The 23,606-nt window shown below is 40.9% G+C and overlaps 1 protein-coding gene across 1 annotated transcript in view; it reads right to left on the bottom strand.

Annotated features, from left to right (window-relative positions):
* The window catches only part of CLNK (cytokine dependent hematopoietic cell linker), a 218,589-nt gene that overhangs the window by 7,528 nt on the left and 187,455 nt on the right, over nt 1–23,606 (bottom strand). The window contains exons 12-18 of the mRNA XM_044225942.1: nt 23,035–23,062; nt 19,188–19,206; nt 17,239–17,320; nt 15,441–15,481; nt 8,768–8,901; nt 5,075–5,152; nt 492–647 (exon numbers count right to left, since the gene is read on the bottom strand). Of these exons, the coding sequence (XP_044081877.1) occupies nt 492–647; nt 5,075–5,152; nt 8,768–8,901; nt 15,441–15,481; nt 17,239–17,320; nt 19,188–19,206; nt 23,035–23,062 (538 nt within the window). The remainder of the gene's footprint in view (nt 1–491; nt 648–5,074; nt 5,153–8,767; nt 8,902–15,440; nt 15,482–17,238; nt 17,321–19,187; nt 19,207–23,034; nt 23,063–23,606) is intronic.

Below are 23,606 nucleotides of genomic sequence, written 5' to 3'. Positions count from 1 at the left end.
GTCAGCAGGTCTGTACTGAGGACGGGCATGCCCAACATGGCACCGCATACTGTGACTGAGCCCATATTCAATTTGGAGACACGACTCAGTGTTCCTCATGCCAGCAGGTAGGGTGTGGAACGCCAGCTGTGAGGGTTTGGCATGGGGGTGGGGAAGGAATGTGGTGTTAACACTAACTTCAGCTTCAGGGGAGACCTCCGGGGAGGCAGAATTTGGATGTGTCTTGCAGAATGACTTTCCTACAACGAGCAGATCTGTGTGGACAGGGGATGGAATGGTCAGGAGTGGCTGGGGCCCGTGGGCTGAAGTTTAAGGTGGGTAGGGATGCTTGTAGAAGGAGCTGGAAGGGAATTAGTCTCTACCTCCAGGGTGACATTCTTTTCTCTCCCCCAAGCAGTCATGGGGATATGATGGGTGACTTGGCCAGCATTCCCCACAGTCTCCCCTTGCTGTCTTTGATCTGGGAAAGGGAAGTGTCAGGTCATACCCACCTCATCACCCCTCAGTCCTGTCCCCAGGGCAAACTGCTGATTCTTCTCCAGGAAACGGATTTTCACATTGTAGACTTTGTTTCCATAAAACACCACCAGCACGTAGGGTTCTGCCCTGGATTTCGTGGAACAGTCTCGGACCAAGAAAGTGCCATCCTGAAGCAGAAGGAAAAATGGTTTTATCTCAGGCAGGCCAGCATCCCAGGCCTGACGGTGTTGGCTGTCGTGACACTTGTCTGTGCCACGTTCCCATGTGGCTTGTTTTTTGGCAAAACAGTTCTTCGTGAAATTTAATTTAGTGCATATTTGAGGGTCAGCCCGTGTAAGGTTTCTTGTTACTTTCTGAAGAGTGCACCAGTCAGATCAGGACATCCCCTTCTTCCAAATCTTACACCATCCCCCACTGGCGTCAATGTCATGTCTACAACCTTAGCATGATGTTTGGGGATAAATGCTCCAGCCTGTCTTGGGGTTTGGTTTCTGAAAACTCTGGCTCCAGCCAAGGTTTCTGAAAGGCACCCCTTGCTTTTGGGCTCTCAGCTTTCACACAGGCCACCTCATCTGCATGGAGAAACTCTCCACCTCCCCTTCTGGGGGTGCTTTCTTCACCTCCCTTGTTCCCATATATCCTATTCTGCCTGATGCTCAGGTGTTCGTCTAGAGACAGTGGGAGCCACTGCAAGCTTTAGCAAGGGAGGCTTTTAGCATAATACAAGGGACCTGTGAGTGGGGAGATGTTAATATAGGGCTAGGGTCCCCCCAAAAGATGTGGGGTTTCAGTCATTGGTAGCAGCATGAGCAGACATGGGAGGGAGGGGCTAACATAGACTCTGGTGAGGGGAAGGCAGGTGCAGAGGAAGAAGAGGAGACAGAAAAGGGATTAGGAAGGACACCCAGAAGCTTCAGTGTGACGGGAGCCAAGGGAGGAGATGGAGAGTTTCCAAAAGAAGGTCAGCAGTGTGAGATGGCTTGACAGCTGTGAAGAGGCACACTGCAGGGACCAGGCCCACCTGGGGAATAGCTAAGGCTGGAAGTCTGGTCATTAAGGGCTAGGAAATGGAGTGAGTCTCCTAAACAGAAGCACCCCTGCAGTGCTGGTTTTGTGGCTACACTGTGCCTTTTGTATGATGAAAAGTATTGAAAAATCTGTAGCTGTAATTGTATAGATTCTTACATAGATGGTTACAAATAATCTACTAGAATAGATCTAATTAGGCATGTAAGGACTTACTATTTTTTATAGATAGATATTACATATAATAATTTATGTTTATAACTAATTGTTACATATAATTATCTCCATGTAGACTATATCTTATATCTATATATACCTATTATGCAAAACTAATATTTATCATTACAGATACAGAGAATAATGATTATAATACTTATACTAATATAATACTATAAATATATTAAGTTTATAAATAATACTAAGAAACTATAGACATGTGATAATTCTGATAGCTAGGGTTTATTGAAACTTGCTCTCAAGTTGCTAAGCATTTTAGGGTCACCTGGGTGGCTCAATCAGTTAAATGTCTGCCTTTGGCTTAGGTCATGATCTCAGGGTCCTGGGATCAATCCCCTCGTTGGGCTTCCTCCTGAATAGAGAGTCTGCTTCTCTCTCTCTCTCTCTGCCCCTTCCTCCTGCTTGTGCGCGTGCTCTCTCCCTCTCAAATAAGTAAATACAATCTTTAAAAAAAAGATGCTAAGCATTTTACAACATTATTTCATGTGATGTTTACATAAAATTTGAGAAGTTATTTTATCCCCATTTTACAGAGAAGGGAAGTAGGGTCTTAATTGCTTAAGTGAATCCACTAATGCCTCATGGCTAGTTAGTAGATTACCTAATAGTCTAGTCCAAGTTTTTGCCCTTTAAATATATCAGCCTCTGAGTACATAAAGTGGGGTTGAAGAATCTTCTGGAACTTGGTCTACATAAAACATTCAGCCGTAACTGAAGCCTTAAGATTCAAGCACAGAGCATTTCCCAAGATCAGGAAGGGAGAAGACGCCAAGACACGGAACCAATTTTTGGATTTATCATCTTAACCTCTGCAATGAGTTTGTCACCATGAATCTAGGCAATCCTGCAATTTAAATGAAATTATCTTTCATTAATTAGAAACATGTTTTGACAAAACTGAGACAAACAGAATAGGAAAAGATGAAGTCATGCAACTGAGATGCAGTTTTCTCAGTGTTTTTTGGAGAGGAGGCAGAAACAGGCACACAGGGGGAGGGGGTGGCAAAAGGAGCCTTGACTGAGTGCCCAGATGTTGCTGGAAGGACATTATGGGTGCATCTGTTTGTCTTTTAACACGATCCACACAGCGGCTCCTGGAAGCAGGTCTGCTCAGTGTAATTTTTCTGTTGGCAAACAGCTCAGAGAGTATAGTGACTCATTTGGTGCTGGTTAGCCAGGATGAGGAAGCAAGGTTGGAGCTGACATCCTGCTACCCCATCTACCCAGGAGACGTCAACTAGGTGGGATTCCCTGGGGAGGGGTCAGGGAGAGTCCTGTAGGCAGGGCATCACCTAGCCACCTACAGCTATCCAATGGAACGTAAATAACTGTGATGGCTACTACAGGCAGCTGTGGTTTTGTGGAAAGAGCACTGATCTTGAATATAGGTTCTGTCCCCTTTTCCATTTTTTCCTCTTTATGACTGAGACCTTGATTTAGACTCCGGTTCCTCATCTAGAAAATGAGATCATTCCGTGGACTTCTAATATGTTTGGGATACTTTGTTAGCAACTGTATTAATTTCCTCCTGCTGTTAGAACAATCTACCATGAACTTCATGGACTAAAACACAAATTTATTCTCCTACAGTTCTGGAGGCTGAGGTCTGATAAGGGTTTTACGGGGCTAAAAGCAAGGGTCGCAGTATTGGGGTCCTTCTGGAGGCCCTCGGGAAGAATGCGTTTCCTTGACTTTTTTCTTCCAGGGGCCGCCAGGGGTCCTTCACTTATAACCCCCACGTCTTCCTCTTCTAAGGATTCTTGTGATTACTTAGAATCTGCTCAGCTCATACAAGATAGTGTCCTCATCTCAAGGCTCTTAATTTAATCACACATGCAAAGCCCTTTTTCCAAGTAAGGAGGTGTATTCACAAGGTCTGGGGATTAGGTCTGGGGCTTCTTGTCAGGGGGCATCATTCAATTTACCCTAGAAACTAACATCTAATTTATGTCATTTAATTTCACAATATCATTTCTGAGAGCTACATTTTACTAAACTTTATCGGGGCCCTATCATTTATCCACCCATTTACTAATTAACTAACTCCATCTTTGTATTTCCTCATTCAATAATAAACATTGCACTGGTTAGTTAGAGGTTTTGATGATCCAGCAGTCTTGAGAACCTTTCTGTCACTTTGGAGAGATTTCTCACAGCCTAATAGAGCTCTCTGCTCATAATAGAACAGTAATTTAATAACTGTTTGCTCTTGGTGATGATGGTTCTAGTGTCATTTGATCTGATCCTAAGTAATTTCATGTCTTTTCTCTTTTTGGACAAATGGTAGATTTGTCTGTGCCCACCCCCTTGGAAGTTAGGCCTGGCCATGTGGATCACTTTGACCAAAGAAATGTGAGCAGAGATGAGTATTACTTTTGAGAAGATGTGGTAAGGGCCAGCATGTGATTGGTGTGAGCTCACATGAAGACATGGTCTCTACCACCTTAGATCTATGCACCCAAACCTTTGTAGATCACGGAGCTCAAGCAAGAAAGTTTTGCTATGCTAAGCAACTGAGAACTTGGGGTAGTTAATACAGAAACCTATCATATCCTGACTAGGACATTATTCATGATCCCTGTACCTTTCCTAGAGACAGGAGATATAAAGGCCTGCCTCTAGGGACACTTGGGTGGCTCAGTTGGTTAAGCCGCTGCCTTCAGCTCAGGTTATGATCCCAGGGTTCTGGGATTGAGTTCCAAATTGGGCTCCTTGCTCAACAGGGAGCCGGCTTCTCTCTCTGCCTGCCACTCTGCCTACTTGTGCTCTCTGTCTCTCCTTCTCTTTCTCTAATAAATAAATAAATAAGTAAATAAATAAAATCTTAAAAAAATTTAAATAGACCTGCCTGTACTTTGGGCAGACCTTTAGTAATGACATGAACTGGGAAGAAAGTAGAAGGAAGGCATTTTCCATGGTGACCTCCATTCATATCCCAGCTTCCACATCTGATCTCCAAAGTAGTTCCTTAGGGTTCATTTAACTGTTTCATTTAATCCATAAAGAAACTTAAACTTAAAAATATTTTTAAAAAGATTTCAATTAGCCAACATCATTAGTTTTAGAGGTAGAGTTCTGTAATTCATCAGTTGCATATAGCACCCAGTGCTCATCATATCACATGCCCTCCTTAAAGATAATTTGGAAGAAGGGCAAGTCACAAGATTAATAAGTGACACAGCCATTTCCCCCTTTTAATGACAACCTCCTGAGCACTGAGAGATCCAGGCTGGTGCATCAAAGCACACTGCTCGCTATGTGCTGGGACCTTTCGGCAGAAAACCAGAGATGGCTGCAGACAGGGTGCAGTGGCCCCTCTACAAGGTGTTACCTTGTTCTCCTTCCTTAATGCCTCTTCCACTGCCTGGCGACTGTGTTCTCCGATGTACCAGTCATTCTGTTGGACATCCTGCGGTGCAGATAGATGGTGAATATTTTAGGGTCAAAAAGAAGTACTAACTTTAATCAATTAATTAACTAAAGTGTGCTTTTTGCTCTACGAGGGTCAAACCACAGTTTGATTTATAGTAAATACGCAGCCCCAAAATTTCATCCCTGGATCTGGAAATGGACACAAGAAAAGTAACTGCAGCTTACTGTTATAGAAAACTGGCACAACAGAGTCTGTCTGTCATTGAAAGTGATGAGAAATTTCACTCCCATCTATTGAGAAAGGCCCTTTGGCACCACGCTCAAAATGGGTCATAAACACTCTAGCTACCAGTGCTTTCTGAATCTGCACCTGCTGAAGCTAAGGTGGGAGGTGTATTGTTTGTGAAGCCGGCGTGGCCCTAGTCCTTGAAAAACCAGCAGGCAAGGGGAAGGTGCAGATCAAGAGCGTCTTTGTAGCAGTTGTGTGAAGTCACATGTGGTAGAACTGGGATTCCAACCCTGGCCTTCTGGATTTCTCTCTGTACCATGATACCCTATTATACTAACTCATTTATTTTGATGATAAAATCCACCATAACAGAAGAAAGGGCTGTCAGGGAGATGTGCCATGAATCTACAATTCCTTTACTGGATTCCAAGGATGATAACATTAAACAGTCCCCTGTGTGAGTCCAGCCTTTCCAAGGCCATTCTTCATTCATTATTAAGTCCACCCCCGTAATAATCCTGTGTGGCAGGCATGTCAGGATAGTGCAGGCTTAGGGAGTCAGCATCTGTCACATGGTTGGCAAGAGCTAGGTAAGGGACAGCAGGTCCTTGTGCTCTCCATCTGAGTCTCTGGTCCTCCCAGTGCATACCGGAATGGAGATCCTTCCAGCAATGGGTACACCACCAAGCATATGTGAGTGCCACTGGGAGAGGCATGAGCTAGCTCCAGGCCAAGTCTGCCACCTCACTGGCTACCTCCCTCCAGTCTGAGTGCCTGGGTCTGGCCAGCCAGATGTGCTTGCTGGTCTCTGGACATGCATCACTTCAGGGCATGAGCCAGGCCTGCTGCCTAGAAACCACCCCATGCCTCACCCTTTTCTCCTGCCTCCTGCCTGGCTCTACCATTCTCTTTCATCCAGTTGGGGAGCAAAGTCATCTCTTATTTAAGACTCCCTTTGGAATAATTTCCTCTACCTAGTCCCTGCCCCCTTGGGAAGGTCCAGAGGCAGGAGGAGCTCTGCTTGACCCCTGCAAAGCCACATCACAGGCTCCAGAAAGAAAGGAGCCTCAGAGCCCTATCCCCCTCAGAAGTGGGAGCTCTCAGAGCTCAGAGCAGTCTGCTGCTTCTTGAGGGTCTCTCAGATAGACTGGGGCTTGGCAGGGCTCAGTCAGGGTTCATTTCAGCCATTCTGATTTTATCTACTTGCTCAAAGTGGAAGGCACTTAGAGATTTTATAGTCCTCTTTTCTGTAGGTGTGGTCATGAGTGCCGGCAGACAAGTTTAGGTGGTTCTCAGATACAGCATCAAATAACTCTGAGTTACCTGGGGGAGAAGTAGCCTCCTTTCAGTTCTCTCTCTAGCCCTTTGAATAATTCAAGGGGAATGTTTCATTTTTGTTCTAGTATGTCCTTAATATCTCTCTGGCTTTTCTGATCTCTTCTGCAACAGAAGAACAGAAGCTGAGAACCATTAGTGAGGGGTGGGATCTGGCTCCATTTTAATGGCCTTGTTTTGTTTGAGCTAAAGTGACTTAAAAATGTTTTAAAATGTACATAACATAAGATTTAGCATTTAAGCCATTTTTGAGTGTATAATGCAGTGACATCAAGTACATTCTCATGGTTTTGCAAACATCACCACTGTCCATCTCCAAAGCTTTGTCATCATTACAAACTGAAGTTGTGTGTGTGTGTGTGTGTGTGTGTGTGTGTATACCAGGAGGTGGAAATAGTCCAAATACTCATTATACATATACATACATATATATGTATAACAGGATACTGCAGGGATTATCTCTCTCTATATAAATATATATATATTTATAAAATAGAAATATAAATACATAAACATATACATATTTTTATATACAAATATAAAATAAAATAAAAAATAAATATATATAAAGTCCCTGCAGTATCCCTATTTATATATATTATATATTTTTATATATTTTGTATATTATATATTATTTATATTAGATATATTATGTAAATATATAATTTAAATATTATATAGATATATAGTATACATTTTATTATTAATATCATATAAATGTTTTATATATACAAAGTGAGTACTTGGATTATTTCTACTTTTTGGCATTATTGTGAAAAATGCTGCTATGAGCATGGGTGTACAAATACCTCTCTGAGTCCCTGTCTTCAGTTCTTTGGGGCATATATACCCAGAAGTGGATTGTTGCAATTAGTTTGAAAGTTACTTTCTATCTGTGGCACGTAATACTGTCTTTTTCTTTAGAACAGTGATACAAAGTGAAGAAAGAGTCAAAGAATATTAATAAGTAAACCTTGTTATTGATAGTACATGGGTAGGTAACAGATCGTAAGGTGCATTGAAATTGTTGGCATCAGTGCAGTCCAGATCTAGTGCAAGCTTCTCCCATGCCTGTGAGGAATCCAGGCTCTGGGAGAGGTATACTTTGGAGAGACACCTGGTTAGAACTCAGGGATTTCAGTGTTCATGAAGGAGATGACAGAGGCAAGAGAAGCCAGGTACATAGCAAGGGTCAGTAACAGAAGTATGTGCCAAAGTTTCCCAAAGTCTAACTTAAGAGTTTGAGACCTCTTTTAGAATTAAGGTAGAAATTAATATAAGGACAACAAAAGACCTTTAGGATACTGCAAAGATTGTAGGACTGGACCAGAGATACCTTATATGCTCTGCTTCTGCTTAAAACACTTTCTCAGCTCCATCGCAGGACCCCCCAAGCATATGGGGGATATGGGATGGAGACCCATAAGAAGCATATCCCTCTGTGCTTTATAGTGAAAGGCTTTATTTAATAAGCAATGTTATAAAGTAATGGAGGGAAGGGCATGGAAACACACGCCATCCCCATTGTAAATGTAAGTGCAGCATGATCCAAGAAGATAATAGGGATGGTGAATATTTTAGAAAGAGAGCGGGAAATAGATGAAGGACAAACAAGAATACATCTGTTATGAATTAGCACCTCTCCTTGCTCTATGTTTCCTCTGGGGCAGGGACAATATCCTCTAACACATTATGTGGCATAAAATAAGTGCTCAATAAATTGTTGGATTGTTCAAATGCAATCAGTGTATGACAGGTGGCTCTTTTATTGGCAAAAGTATTGCAATATATAAATCCTTGTTAGTCCTAAAAAGCTAGTGAATATAAAACACAGGCTTTGATATCTCTATTTTTTTATTAATTAAAGCCACTTGAAGAATCTGAGAATGTGCAAATTAAAGACTGGTTAGAAGAGCAGTATGAAATATAACAAAACACTGTAAAAATATTAAAAATCAGTAATATGTAGCCTGAAGGGGAATAAAATAAAGCCAACCATGATGATCTCCATGTAGGAATGGTTCAATAAAGCTCTCTGTTGATGCTAAGTTCATCTAGAAAGACACTGAAGAGAAGTATTTGTTTTACCTTTTCATCAGACCTCGTGGAGAAAGTTTTCCTCCAGTTTGTGTTTTTATAGTGCAGTGAATTTTCCTGAGGACTGAGGTGGGCTGGAGACTGACATCTCTGAGGAGGATGAAACTGCATGCTTTCTTTATGATCTGGGGAAAAGGAAATTCACATATAAGTATGATTTTGTTACTGTGTCAGATTTCTTCCCTCCAGCAAGGAGCTGGAACTCATCACTCTTGCCTATGTCTGGGGTAGACTTCTTGGTCTACACTACTGTCATCTCATTCTGGACAGCAGTCTCCTTTGGATTTTTCTCTTGCTTCAGCTTTTGCCCCTTCCTCTCTAGGGCATCTGAAGTAATCATAACAAAATGTAGTTCTGACTTTGCTATTCTACCTTGTAAAAATCCTTCCATGATTTCCTTTACACCAGAAAGAAAATCCAAATTGTTTTACTTCTGTCCATAAGCCCTGGAATAATCTTATCTATCCATCCATCCATTCATCCATCCATCCCACATTGTCCACTCTGTTCTGGTCATAATGACCTCTGTTCAGTTTCTTCAACAAGCCAAATTGGTTCTCAACTCAGAAAATGCTATTTTTTTTAACTTGAAAGAGTAAATTTTTGTTTTAGTGGAATATCACTTTTTTAACCTAAAAGAATGACTAATCCATAAATTATGATTATTCAGACTTGGGCAGTTGGCAGATATTTTATTAAAAATGAACAAAGTAAGCCTGTCACTTTATGGAAAAGAACTGGCAGTATTTGTTGCCAATTATAAAATTAGATTTTTCTAGTACAAATTGGAATTTGGAAAAACTTGTATCTACCATCATTACATAACAGCACAACTTTCTGATGAGACTTGTGGTGTTATTTGCAAATGTAATTTAAAAAAAAATATAAAATGTGTTAACTTTGGAAAGATCTGCTCAGGTCTGTGAATCATATTCCAAGTGACCAATGCATGATGTTACAAAATCATGTCTGGTGAGAACATTCTTTAAAAGAGCAAGATAGACCAATGGACTTTAAATACAAATTTAATACAAAAAGTACAAAATTGAATACAAAAAGTTCATTGAAAGGGCTTAGTGTTCACATGGAACCTCAATTTTAAGATACTACCACTTGTCAAGTTTTGACATGGTGTTTTCTCCTTATATTCAATGAAATTAGCATAATTCCACTGCATGTAATTCTCATAAACACTAGTAAAGGATGAAATCAAGGCCACAAGGAAGGAGTGAAGTGTTAGGAGAAATACTAAGCAAAGATTGTAAATATGTTAGTAATTTTAAGCAAGGATTAACTGTATAAAAATCATAAAGCCTTGAGAGTATGAAAACAATATCAAAGTAGAATACTGGACAGTAATAACATAACATGGAAGAAAGGTGATTAGTATGAAAACAGAATTATAAGCTATATAGTATTAATTCAGTCTAAAAATATAATTAAAATTATAGTTCTAGTTAGTAGCTGAATAAGAACTTCGAAAGAGTGGGATACTTTTGACAGTATACTTTGAAACATAATACTAATAGCAAATATTTACATGCAAGTTACAGTAGCATTTAGGTTATATGTTTTTATTCTGCTACTTGTCATCAAAAAGCTGAATTTTTCTCCAAGTTTCCTAAGAAGAATTGAGCACTCCAGAAACATTTTAAATTCTATTTTAATGGTTCCAAGGATTGTGACTTTTAACATGGAGCCTAAGAAAGTTTGTTAGAGGGAATTATGTGTACCAAAATGTTTGTTGAAAACATTTGATTGCTTCAAGTTTAAATCACATTCATCATAGTAAGTTAATCTCACCCACCAATTTATGACCTTAAAAATAGGAATTATGCTGAAGACCTCTCTGATTTTCAAATTTTATAAGTAAGGGAACTTAATTTTCAAACGGTGCAGAATCCATACCATCAGATTTACGGCATTCTGAGTTTCTTATATTGCTTGAGGGTATGAACCTCAGATTTTTAAAATTCAAACACGATTTTATTTAAAATGTTAAAGGTCATGAATGAGTGAATAGAATTGGAACATAAAACTTCCAAGGGGGCAGAAAGAAAGGGGAATTAGGAGATGAACCCACTATCTGGCAGAAAAAGAAATAGTCCAAACAGTTGGGCAATAGAAGTTACAGAATAATATTAAAAAACTGATCTAAAATATAGTAATCACAATAAATGTCAAAAGTTTAAGCTAAGCATTTAAAAATTAGGTACGGATTAGTTAAAAAATTCCAGTTATGCTTAAATATAGTGACACCGAAATATAATGACAAAGTGGTCACTAATGGGAGGTTGGAGACTATATACTAGACAAATCCTAAACAAGAAAAAAGCTAAAAGAGCTCTTGTAGTATTTCTGAAAATACTTTAAAAACTTTATTTTAAATTAGAGTGAAACAGTACATAGAGACTTATTACTGAAATGGCCATCACTATCTTTTCAACATGGATCGAAACTGTAAGAGTGTACTTCAGAAAAGAAAGTAACCATTATCAGCATTGTCTATCACTTGGTTTGTGTAGTTTACATAATAATGTTCAGTGATTATGAATTTTTCATTATATTGTGGCCACTGATTTACTAGATTTCGACTCTGAGTGCCTTGCTTGAATATTTAAAAAGTCCAACTTGAAAAAGAGCATTTAGAAACATCTATATGCATTTGTAGTCTATACAGAGAATGATTTAAATGGAACAAAACAACAAACAGAACAACTCGCTGTACTGTTTTCCTTTGAAAGCCCTTTGGCTCTTTGTTTAATGAGTGAATGAAATTCTGAGTATATAATCCATTGCAAATATTTAACTGATTTTGTTCTAGAATAATGGCTGCTAATCTTTGGAAATTATATATATACACATATATAATATTATATTATATCAAATATATATTATACATACACATATTTATATGTATACAGATACACATATGTATATATATAAATATACTTATATATACAAATATATATATATTTTTTTACATAAGACTGCAGTTTGGTTTTATAACCCCATGAAATAAGACTCTCTTACTTAGAGGACAGTACAAGAATATTGTGGAGAGGACAGTGTGTAGGTGGGCAATAAAATTTGAGATAGGGTAGCCTAATAAAAAAGGCGTGGGTTGTTGAATCATATTTATATCAGTAATTACTAACATTTCAAAACTCTTCTGTATATAAAGCTGTTAGTGTGGTGTTTGTACTATCGCTCAAGAAACACCACTGCTTCTCTTGTTACTATTATAAAAGAAACACAGTTTTAGACTTTTCTTTTGTAAGTTACAGAAAAGCGTTTTATTTTAAGCAGGTATCCATACATATTTATTGGAAAATTTTAATTTAATCTTGCATGTAATTTAAAAAGCAATTTTATAACCTAAGAGCCATATCTTTTAAAGAATATTTATAAAATGCTGATAGAAAAATAAAATGTCAGAAAACAAAACATTTTGAACAAAAAGAAGACAGATCCCATACAATCCCAAGCTTAGAGATTAATATTAGAATTTTGGAGTAGAGCCAAACCTTTCTGGACCATCTTCTAATATATCAAAATAATTTGTTTTTGGTTCTGATACCCATTCACTTAGGCTCTGTGATGCAGTGGTGAAACATGTCTAACAGCAGCTTTTAAGACCTTTGGAATTTCCTAAGTAATAAGAATGATACAGGCTCTTTAATATGTGTAACAAACCTCTTGCAACCATACCTGAGTTTATGTTAATAAGGTGACTTTCCAAAAGTGCCTAAGGATGGGGGCTGGTTGACAGGTAAATCGGCCATGTGACTGAAGTGTTGGAAATTTTAGCCCCACCCCCTTGACCTAGGAAAGGGGAAAGGGGCCTGAACTTGAATCAGTCACCAGTGGCCAATGATTTCATCAATCGTGTTTATGAAATGAAACTTCTCCAAACCTCAGAGTATGGGGTTCAGAGAGCTTCTGGTTTGGTGAACCAGAACTCTTCCATGTGCCATCATTCATGTCCCAAAATCCATGAGGACAGAAGCCCCTTTGTTCAGGACCTTGTCCTGTGCACCCCTACAATCTGGTTGTGGCTGAATTGTATTCTTTTATAATAAATGGTAATCCAGCAAGAAAAATGTTTCTGTGAGTTCTGTGAGCCACTCTGGCAAATTAACTGAATCTAGGGAGAGGTTCACTGGAACCTTGGATGTATAGCTGGTTGATCAGAAGCCCAGGTGACAACCTGGGCATATGATTGACATCTGACATGGGCTGGTGGAGGTGCAATCTTGTGGGATCTAAGGGACTCCCTGTAGTGGTGTGGACCCCCTCCCAACCCCAATTCTGTTGGGCACAGAATTTTCAGACTCCTAATAGCTTAGCTTGAATTCATTAATCGGGGAATTGAGCCAAGTCTGTTTATCAAGTAGTTGCTGAACTATCAAGAAAAAGCATTTCCCAAATTCCTTTCTCATTTGTAGAATAAGGATGATAATATACCCATTGACAGAGGCATAGATTTCACTCTTCTACATGAAGAGTGTTGCCTCCTTCGGCTCAGGCATTCAAATTAAAACCAGTAAGCTTAGCTAGACTGAAAACTGAGTGCTGGGATTGTGTGTTTTTCTATGCATCTAGTTTCTGCCAAATCCTGGTGCCTGAGCAATGAATTCTTACTCAGTAGAATGAACACCTGCTCAGTAAACCAACAGGGGAGCGGTTAAGCCCTGGTTAGCTGAAGGGCGGGGCTGCCTCTGTTCTGTATTCTTAGGACCCACCCAGCCCAATTCTGCATAAAACCATGTGCTTTGTGGATGTTTGATGAGTGAAAGAGGAATGAATCTGTGCTGTTTGAAGGCTCTGGAAACATTTCCCCCCATCCATGCTGGGCTACTTCCTTCATCAACTGTTTTGGGACAAGGATGGAGGACAGCCTGTAAGACCTCAGAACAGATGATTTACTCCTAGTTTGGGGATGCTTGACTGGACTCCTGTCTGTGAAAGCCATCGGCCTCACTAACACTGCTGTTCCGATCTTCAATTCCTTCTCATTTTTCACTTGTGCATGGTTTTGTCTTTCAAATTAAAACTTTGGAATTCTCTCTAAGCTGATTCTGCTTTCCTTGTAGCATATTCTCACAGCCCCTGCTCAGCCCCTAGATTTGCCCCTGGATGCTGCAAGTCTTCCTGTCTTCATACACCTAGTCTGGCCATTCTGCCCTTTGATTCTTAGGGATTGGACCCATCCTGTTATTCACAGTTCTTCCTTTTGACTGTCTTCCTTTAAAAAAGGAAATCCTCTCTTGGGAAACTTTTTTTTTTTAAAGATTTTATGTATTTATTTAAGAGAGAAGGAGCAAAAGACAGTATGAAATAAGGGAAGGGGAAGGGCCAGAGGGAGAAGCAGACTCCTCACTGAGCAGGGAGCCTGATGCAGGACTTGATCCTGGGGCTCTGGGATCATGACTGGAACCAAAGGCAGTTGCTTAACTGACTGGGCCATCCAGGCGCTGCTCTTAAACAACTCTTATTAGCAATGTGGCACATGTCATGGGAAATAAACTTTCCAGATTGATTTTACAATCTAATACCTAGATAGTATAGGGCAGGGGAAGGATAAGGACAATATGGAGGCGAGGCAGGAAACTCTTGGGTCTTATGGATCAATTGGGCTGGGAATCCCTGGAGAAGGACGGATATTTATTAAAATGTGTCAGTTGTATACTATGTGTCACACATCTGTGTGTGTGTGTGTGTGTGTGTATAAAATCCTGTGAGTTAATATTATTATTTGGATTTTATGGATGGAGGGAGGGTGTGGATCCAAGAATGAACTTGCTCAAGATGACCCTGTTGTAGGGAAGGAGGCAGCACTAGGACTCAGGTCAGTAGAACCTCAGTCATTCCACTACATCCCATGGGGTCTGCTTCCTGCAGCTTTCAGCTCTCTTCTGGTGCAACAGAAAGAGATTAGAGGATTAGACCTGAACACAGAATCTTCATAGCATATGGGGTGAGGAAAGAAATGCAAAAATATGATAGATTTGTTTGAACAATATAATACTAATAATATTGAGACCCACCACCAATAGGAATATGACACTATATTTATATGCTACAGTAGACAACTCTGCAGACAGGTATCCCATGTTCATCAATTAGTAAGTTAGTTATCATCAATTAGTAAGAGGAATCCATTTGATTTTCTTTGTTTGATAGACTTAAGATAAATCTATTTTACATCCAAAGGATTGGCAGAACTTACAGTTTGTCAAGAACAACTGTTGGAGATGATGGGGCATGAGGAGGACTCATAAGCTGTTGGTGAACTAGCATGTCTGGAAGACTCATCTAGTATAATCGAAGAGAGGCACAGCCTCCAACTCGGAAATTTCACTCTCAGAGAAGTAGTTACCGTGTTGTGTATGTGGGAAGACTTCTACATTATTGTTCATAACGTCATTATGTTCATAAGAAGAAAACTCTGGAAGATACCTAAGGGATCAAATTGAATTACAGATATACATTGTGATATTAACATAATGGAATACTATCTATCGATGAAAATGCTCCAATTACACCTACATGCATCAGCTCAACGATGCTGAGGTTCGCAAAAGCTAAGTCACAGCGCAGGGATGTCATAGCGTAATGGCTTACCTGTTTGTTTTATAATTCTTACATAAGGTGCTCTTACCTCTGTTTTGCACACTGTGGTTCCTGGTCACGAATGGTGAACTAAAGGAAATGTTAGAATTGACAGAATGTTGGTATTTCCCATGGTAGCTAGAATTCCACTCCAAGGCAAGGTCAGTCATAATGGACTAAGTCCCATTTACCAAGCACTTTCTATTTCACGGGCTGTGCTACAAGGATTTGTTTTGTAAGGCAGTAGGCAGCTGTTTCTTTCTCTCTTTTCTCAAGGCAGGGAACCATATATGGAACAAATTGGCCCATAAGTTCTTTCCATCATATTTCAATAAGCACATATTATGATTCTTTGCTTTTGGAAGCCATGAATTCAGACTTGCCTCGTAACTATGGTCACCATAGATAGATGGCGGGTTGGGGCTGATATTTTCTAGAAATTGTTTACCAGTTGAAGGAGAGTGAGCCATAGCAAGCAAGAGGAGCACAGAAATTATCTTGTTCCCTCTTGAAACGTGAGCTAAGTGGGAAAACTATGGATTAGTATGAGGAAATCCATAAGAGAAAGAGGATTATAAAATATAGTAAAAGACAATTGAAACAACAACAAGCAAGTGAGGGAAGGGGAGGTAACAGGGGATAGAGATCAGGCCCTTGATGAGCAGGCCTGACCCGTGGCAATGAAAGCTGACATTTTTCAGGAACTTGCAGTAGGCCTGGATCTGCTCTCAGTATCTACTGTAGGACAAGCAACGTTGCCCAAGAATGTGGTTTGCTCGTGAGGAGGCTGGGCAGTCTGATTCTGGTGGGTCTCTCCTGACCGTGACTCTGTTCTACCATAGATAAGGTACACTCCCTATAAGTATTTATTGAGTAAATAAAATATAACATCTTAACTGTAGGCAGGACACCAGGGAAAGTCAGATTTCAGCATTTTCAGAATTAAGCCATGATTGGCAGCATGGGCTACTGTTTGGGTTTCGAAGTTGAACTTGACTTCAGTGAACTTGACTCTCTGGGCCTCATTTATTCCTTCCAAAGAGTGGGTTAGAACTATCTCTTAAATTCAGTGTGGCTTTAAGCTGGGGTCTGATGGCTGAAGAGGGGTTTGCCAAGCAGGGAGAGGGTCCTGAGAGGGAAATATGGAGGGAGGTGGTATAGACAGAGGAATAGCGTGTGCAAATGTCCTGCATTAAGTGAAAATAGGGGCTGAGACAGTGGGAAAGCGGCATGATCTGAGGTCAGAACTGCTGACCAGCCAGGGGTCATGGGGACCTTAGAACCACTAATTTTGGAGGTCCTGGATTTTGTTGTAAGGAAGCCAGCACTGATTTATAGTGACCTTGGTCAGTGAATCCTGATTTGAGCCTTTGCTTCCTCGAATCTTCAGTTGGGACAGTAGTTGTCACAATAACCCAATCAGGCAAATGTTAAATTAGATAATGGCATTTTCAACCCCCACCCATCTATAAAGTTTTGTTCAAAAGTAGCTGGCAGTTTGCAGGTGGTAACCTATACGTTACCAGCTGAGAATAACTAGAAATGGCCGATTTTTCCCCCAGACTGATTTGCATCCATTCTAGTTAATTCTGTCTAGTTCATATCCAAGCCTTCAGATCTTCCAAACTTCTCTAACAAGCAATCGCTAGTAAATTGCAGGAAGAACAATGCCATCAGCTTCCCTAACAACTGTGACTCACACATTTCCCTTGGGCCTCATCACTAGGCTTCATTATCAAAGACCAAAGACTTCCCATTCCTCAGGAAGCCTTGGTGCGTCATTATCCAGGACAACACATGGCCTGATCCCCAGGCTGCCACCCAACAAGGCATTCCTGTCTCCTTACCTGGAAGTGGCAAGAGGAATATCTGGAGGGCTTTGATTTCGTGACAGGTGAATTGATTCAGGTTTCTTCTGATAATGAGGAACTGTATAAAGGAGTCACATAATGGTCAGATTATAAAAAGGAAATAATTGGGGACCTAATGGAACTTCCATAATTTCATCTGAGTGATTAGGACTGGGTTGTTGTTGTTGTTACAGAAACTGTAGATCTCTGATTAGGACTGGGTTGTTGTTGTTACAGAAATTGTAGCCTATGTATTCTACAAGTGTCCTGGCTCCTGGGGGTGGCTTTTCCCTGAGGCTATAAAAACCACTTTGAATCATGAATATTCGATAGGATCAAGAGTCCTGAATCTGGAATTCATCACTGAGGTTCCAGAAATACAGAATATCACATTGGAAGGTATTTGTTCTTGGAAGGGCTTGGCGTGGAAGTGAACCGAAGTTGAATTCTGCATTCAAGTGAGAACTTACATAGGAACATAAATAAAACAGGGAAACTTGAGAACTGCTTTGGGCAGGGGCTTGTCCAGTGCTGGCCCACGCCCTCCTGAAGTCTTGCATCTCTTCAGCAACAGGGCTAGAGAGCGCCCGGGATTCTGACGTAGACTAGCCGTGCCTGCCTGCTTGCCAGCAGGCATATATTTTCTCAAAATTTCCCCTTTGATCTTTAAGTTTTTAAAAGATCTGCCAACCGTATGAACTTGAGTTATTTAGTAATTACATAAGCCATGGATGTGACTATTTATTTTCTTTTCATCATGAATAGATTTTAATCTGCCATCCAAATTACCAAGGGATATAATCATACTATGATATGAAATGCCATAAAACACTCTCCCTGTGGCTGTCCTTAGTGAAGTTAAGGAAGCATATCGACCTTGACATGTCTTAATTCTCATTTTGCTCTGTCCTCTTTCTTTGTCTAAGGTGGGTCACAGACTGGACACCTCTGATTGAAAGGCTGTGAATACTTGAAACGTAATTGGGGTTGATGCCTGGTCCTCTAGTCACCTATCCCGTAAAATCATTTCATGTCATAAGCTGCCACCTAGAGCCTTTGTCCCTCATGTGCTGATCAATGTGACATCACTGCACTGACAATCTCAGAAGTCCAAGGCAACAGCATCTGAACATTTTAGTGAGGATGTTGAGCTTTGGTGTGGAAAAGGCACAGTTTCCTTTAGGTCTTAAAATTATTTAGAATTGCCAACCGACCCCCACTTCTCCATCAGGGACCCCTGAGAATCTACAAACCCAGGGTAGGCCCACTGAAGCCTAACTCCCAAGAAGAGCAGACTTGAGACCCACAGAGGCAACACAACATGGCCAAAACCACCCAGTGAGTCGGTAGCAGCCTAACCGATGTTGCTTTGTGGGAGTATGCTGCTTGTGTTCACTCTTTGGGCCATGGCTCAGGCCCTTGGCTTGGACATAACTGATCATCATAAGCGAATGGTGAATGGTATTTCAAAGGTAAGCATGAACATACTGTTGCTTAGCATGCCAACTACTGAATGAGTGTTGGATTGCGTTGCACAGTAACACCAATGATGTGTACACACATATATGTGTGTATGCACAATCAGAGGAGGGTATGTGTGTGTGTGTGCATGGGTTCCATCAAAGCCAGAGAGACCAAGAGCTTCCTTGGTGCAGTGGGCCAGCCATGTCTTTCTAAAGTGGCAGGGGCAGATCGTGTGCCTCCTTCTTGTCAGGTGCCTGCGGCAGAAGAAAGACCTCCAGCTCCGCCCTGATTTTAATCATCTTGTTTCAACCAAAGGGCTCTTGAGTAGACTAGGAGGTCCCGGGCCCATCGAGCATACACGCAGGTGCTCCTTGATCCCAGGTCCTGAAACAATCCTTTCTAAAAATGACTAATGCTATAAATCTGGAAATGGAACTCAACCTAATGGTATCAGGATATCAAAACAAATGTAAACAGCTTACCTCGATCTGTCCCAAGGACCTGCATTGAAATAGCAACAAAAAATAATAATGTTGAGTGAGTCCTGGTGATAGAGAATTTTACATTGAACCTGTGTTTTGGAGCAATTGGTTAGTAGAATTTGGGCAACATTTTTGTTAGTACAGATTTTTTAAAACCTACAAATAATTCTCCAAAAGACTAAGCAAAGATAAAAATGTTATACTCTCTGTGTGATGCAACAGGCAAATATGCAATCTGCTGATGAGGTTAAAATTACTTTGGCTCTTCTGAAAACACGTGAATCATAGCTGATGAGGGAGCAGGAGGCTGGCTGAGGACAAGCAAAAGCTGGTACCTTGCACCTCCTCTCCACCCTCTCCCCTCAGTAATATTTGTCACATTCCTCAGGCACCCCTGACTGCCCTAAAAGAAAAACAAATAGTTAACTTGCAGAGATCACAATCCTGCAAGGCAGGAGTCTCCTTTGGTTTACAAATGTCTTTGAGATTTACAACAAAGAAGTTACCTTATCAATAGCCCAATTTCCAAAGGCACAGAACTCAGTTCCTCAAGCCCTAATGTCACCCTCCCCTCCATAAAAACTGAAGGAGGCTGAGGCAGAAGGTCAAGTAAATAAAGTTATATTTCTTCTAAACCCAAATCTCACTAACAAGGACACTTGATAGGAAAAATGTGAAACTTTATCTCTAGATCTCCAAGATAGTGTCGAGAATCATTCCCAAGCATATGGCCCACTGATATACATCTAAAGGGTCTCACAAGAAGATTTTTACTGCTAGTAATGAATAACCTTTCTCCCAACAATAGCTAGCCCCTCAAGGTCCTGTAGACCTTGCTTCCAAAATTCCTTAGAGACTAACATCACCCTATTTGTCCTCACCTACCCAACTCCTGTGTATATAATCAGCCACTCCTCAGGATAACGGTGCAGCAGCATCTCCGCCTACCCACGGGTTCTGTCCCCATTCTCTAATAAACCACCTTTTTGCACCAAAGACATCTTAAGAGTTCTTTCTTAGCCATCGGCTCCGAACCTTACCCCATTGAACCTCACCTAGGTTCAAGAACTTCATCAATAGCCATCAAGAAACCTTAGGATTGCTCCTATTTTCATCCCAATAATTCCATCGATGAGATTTTTTTTCCCTAAGAAAATTTTTGGACCAATATTTGGACCCATTTCCATGCAGAAAGATGTCCATTACATCATTCCTTATAGTGTCAAAGCCTGGAAATGATCTACGTGCCCATCTAAGTGAGAACTGTTAAGTCAATTTTGGTGCTATACTGATTTATCAGAATTATAAATGCATGGAAAGTATTTATGTAGAGTATGGGATAGGATTATGCTCCAATTTTGTCTCAATGTTACATGAAAAGTTTAGGCTACAAACTGGATTTATGATGTATTTACAATGCAGGAGTGTGTGTGAGGGTGTGTGTGTGGGGTGGGGAGTGTACTGACCCTTGGAGCCCAGGTCTCCTGACTCACATTGTCTTCCCAGACAAGAGACCTTTAGCAACAAACAGCTCAGAGAGGCACTGAACCTCTTGACTGAAGCTCGGCAACAGGCAAGCCCCTTTGTTTTGAAAGCCTCGGTGTCCCCTTGGGTTCTGGCAAGAGGCCATACATTTCATCATGGACAGCAAACCAGGCAAATCTATAGGCTAAGTAAAAAGGGTAATGAATCCATTCTAATGAGTGGTTTGAGTCTCCCCGCTGAGTCTTGCGTGGGACTTTGGACATGGCAGTTCCAAGTGCCCAGTCAGAGGCTGCTGCGGAGACAGTCTTGTTGAAGACAAATCTCAGGATTGTTGAAGGAGTTGGGGGAGCAGAGCTGGAAACACGGCTGAAAAGCTATCCTTCTGGGACAGCAGGTGTTTTCTTTAATTGAGATCCAGCTCACTTTGTGCTTGAGGGCTCTGAATTTGAAATGGAATGCAATTAGAAAAGTGGGGTAAAATCTCTCATTTATCTACGTTAGCTTTTTTTGGTTGTTCTTGTTAGAAAATAAACATTCAAGTTAAATAGTGATGCCTGCTTTATTATGTCCCTCCCTCCATTCCCATCCTTCTCTCTTTCCCTCCTCCTCCTCCTTCTCCTTCTTCCTTTTTTTTCTTCCAAGCTACTTTAGCTCAGAAGTGTCTCTGAGTTTCCTGAGGCAGAGCGTCGTAGTGTGGGGAGTGGATCAGGATTTTCAGGGGCTGGCCCTGTCTTCTGCCAGCTGTGGGGACTCTGGAAAGTCTTCAGCCTCCCTCGAGGCTTCTTTTTTCTCTTAGGGTTGTGTGAGAATTAAATGACACAATGAGTCTCTCTTTGACAACTATAATGTGCTGTGTGAATTTGAGTTGGGGTGGGCAGCACACCATGTCTGCTGGGAATGAGTTCTGGTTCCCAAGATATAATGTGAGTAAGTACTTCACACCCAAGTTTGGCTTTTGTCCTATGAGATGGGCTTTTGTGGTGGAGAAATGGCCTTGACTCTCAGCCCAGACAAACAATGGGGAAGTATCTTGGCAAAAGATAAGGAGGAAGAATGTGTTTTTCCAGTAGGCGGTGTTGTGTTTTAGATGGTATCTACTTCTAGAATGCCAACCAAAGTCGCAAAGAAAACAAACTGTCCTGCATGACCCCTGCTGTCTGAGGCTCGCTACTTCCTTCTTGCTCCTAAATGATTGGAGAGCCTGTTTTCCTTACAGGCTGACCTATGAGTTGCGGACTATAGATCATCTTGTGTGCCAGCCATTTGCTACCGGGGACACATAAATTCAACCCACAGGAACAAAGCGGTGGAGTCAGAGAGTGCCCAGCAGCAGAGCGCCACACCCACCTTTCTCCTTCCCGGGGACTCTTGGAAAACCCAAAAACTCCCAGAAAAGGAGGAGCTGGGTGAGGTCCTGATTGGAACCAGGGCTGGCCTTCTCATTCAACTGTCCTCTTTGCCATGTATATCTGATGGATGAGAGGTAGTAAGTGTCTTATTTAGTGACAAGTGAGAAGTGTGACTTGATTTTAGCATTCTCATAAAACCAAGTAAGAAAGGACAGATGGACAGACAGAACAAAAGAAAGAAAGAAAATAGATTAACCTATGCTGTCCAGATGTAAGAGCATAGTTGAAAGACTAAAACAAGAACCATGCTCCTTGGGAAGCCAGTGGGAATGAGGTGAGGCCACTCTAGCTGTTGGACAGTGGCTTTCCTTCAGTCACAGTGGACCCACCATTTCCTCATTGGGAGTTAAGGAGCTGAGTGTGGAAGGGCTCTAAGGCAGCTCCATGATACCTGACTTTCCTGCTGTTAATTGAGCTTCTACAGCTCACCTGGTCGTTATGCACTTTCTTTGACTTATTTTAACTTTTTCACAACAACCTTGCAAAGAACTATTATCTTTCTCTATTTTGTGGCCGTGGGGTTGTGTGTGTATTCAAATCCAGGTCTATGTGGTCTATATTTAAAATGTTTTGTACTGAGCCGTCTTGTCTTTCGTTTGAAGAACAAATGGTAAGGTATAGTACCATTTCCAACATCTTATTTCTGGAAAGTGGAAGACTGGAGGTCATTGGTGGAAGCTTTATGTCTTTCGTGGAAACTGGGATGCTCTTCACTGGACTAGTGAACTCTGATATCTTCAGGTCACAAAATAAGACCTTGGTCTCAGATCTGGACCTTTACTTGTTTTACTTTAGTTTTCTCATCTTTAGAGTAGAGATATTAATACATTTGAGTATAGCTGTTATGAAAATTAATTGTGATAAAGTCTCTGAATCAAATAGTGTCTTGCCCATCACAGACATTAATGCACAGAGATCCCTTCTTTGTTTCTGAGGACAAAATTACCACTTACCTCACTTAAGTCCTTTAAGCTTATCTGCCTGTAAGGAAAAGAAATATGGTGTTACATAAAATACAGTTCATAATGATCAAGATAAAATCACTCTGAGCCCTTAAAAACCTTTGACTGCATTTTCATTGCCAAATTAACAGCCCATGGTCCAGTGTGATATTCATCACTGTTCTTTAAAGTGAAAGCCAGGTTATTTTCTCATAATTTTCTAAGAAACAGAAGAAGTTATGAGGGAATACAAAAGGTGGTGACAGAAAGGACATGAATAAACTAGCTTCTCATTTTTGGAGAATTTCAGTAACGTCATCATTTCTCCTCACATTTGGTTTTCCTTGTTGAGTTTCATTAGCACAGTCAGACCTGTTATTATTATCTTGATTGCAAAACTCTGAGTGTTTTGTTTTGAGGAAACATAAAGAGTCTTAAGTATGGTGTTGCAGGGTACAGTGGGATCCCAGGAAGCTGTGGGTTAGAGGAAAGATGCTTCCATGAGGGAGACTGAGACATACCATGGAATGGATGATGGGGTAAGAACTCAATGCATGGTGTGTTGACGTGCGCCCTGGGCACGT

The sequence above is a fragment of the Neovison vison genome, chromosome 11 (genome assembly GCF_020171115.1).
Source record: "Neovison vison isolate M4711 chromosome 11, ASM_NN_V1, whole genome shotgun sequence".
NCBI classification, from domain to species: domain Eukaryota; kingdom Metazoa; phylum Chordata; class Mammalia; order Carnivora; family Mustelidae; genus Neogale; species Neogale vison.
Note: the sequence above shows the minus strand (reverse complement) of the source record. Positions and strands in the feature narration are given on the sequence as shown.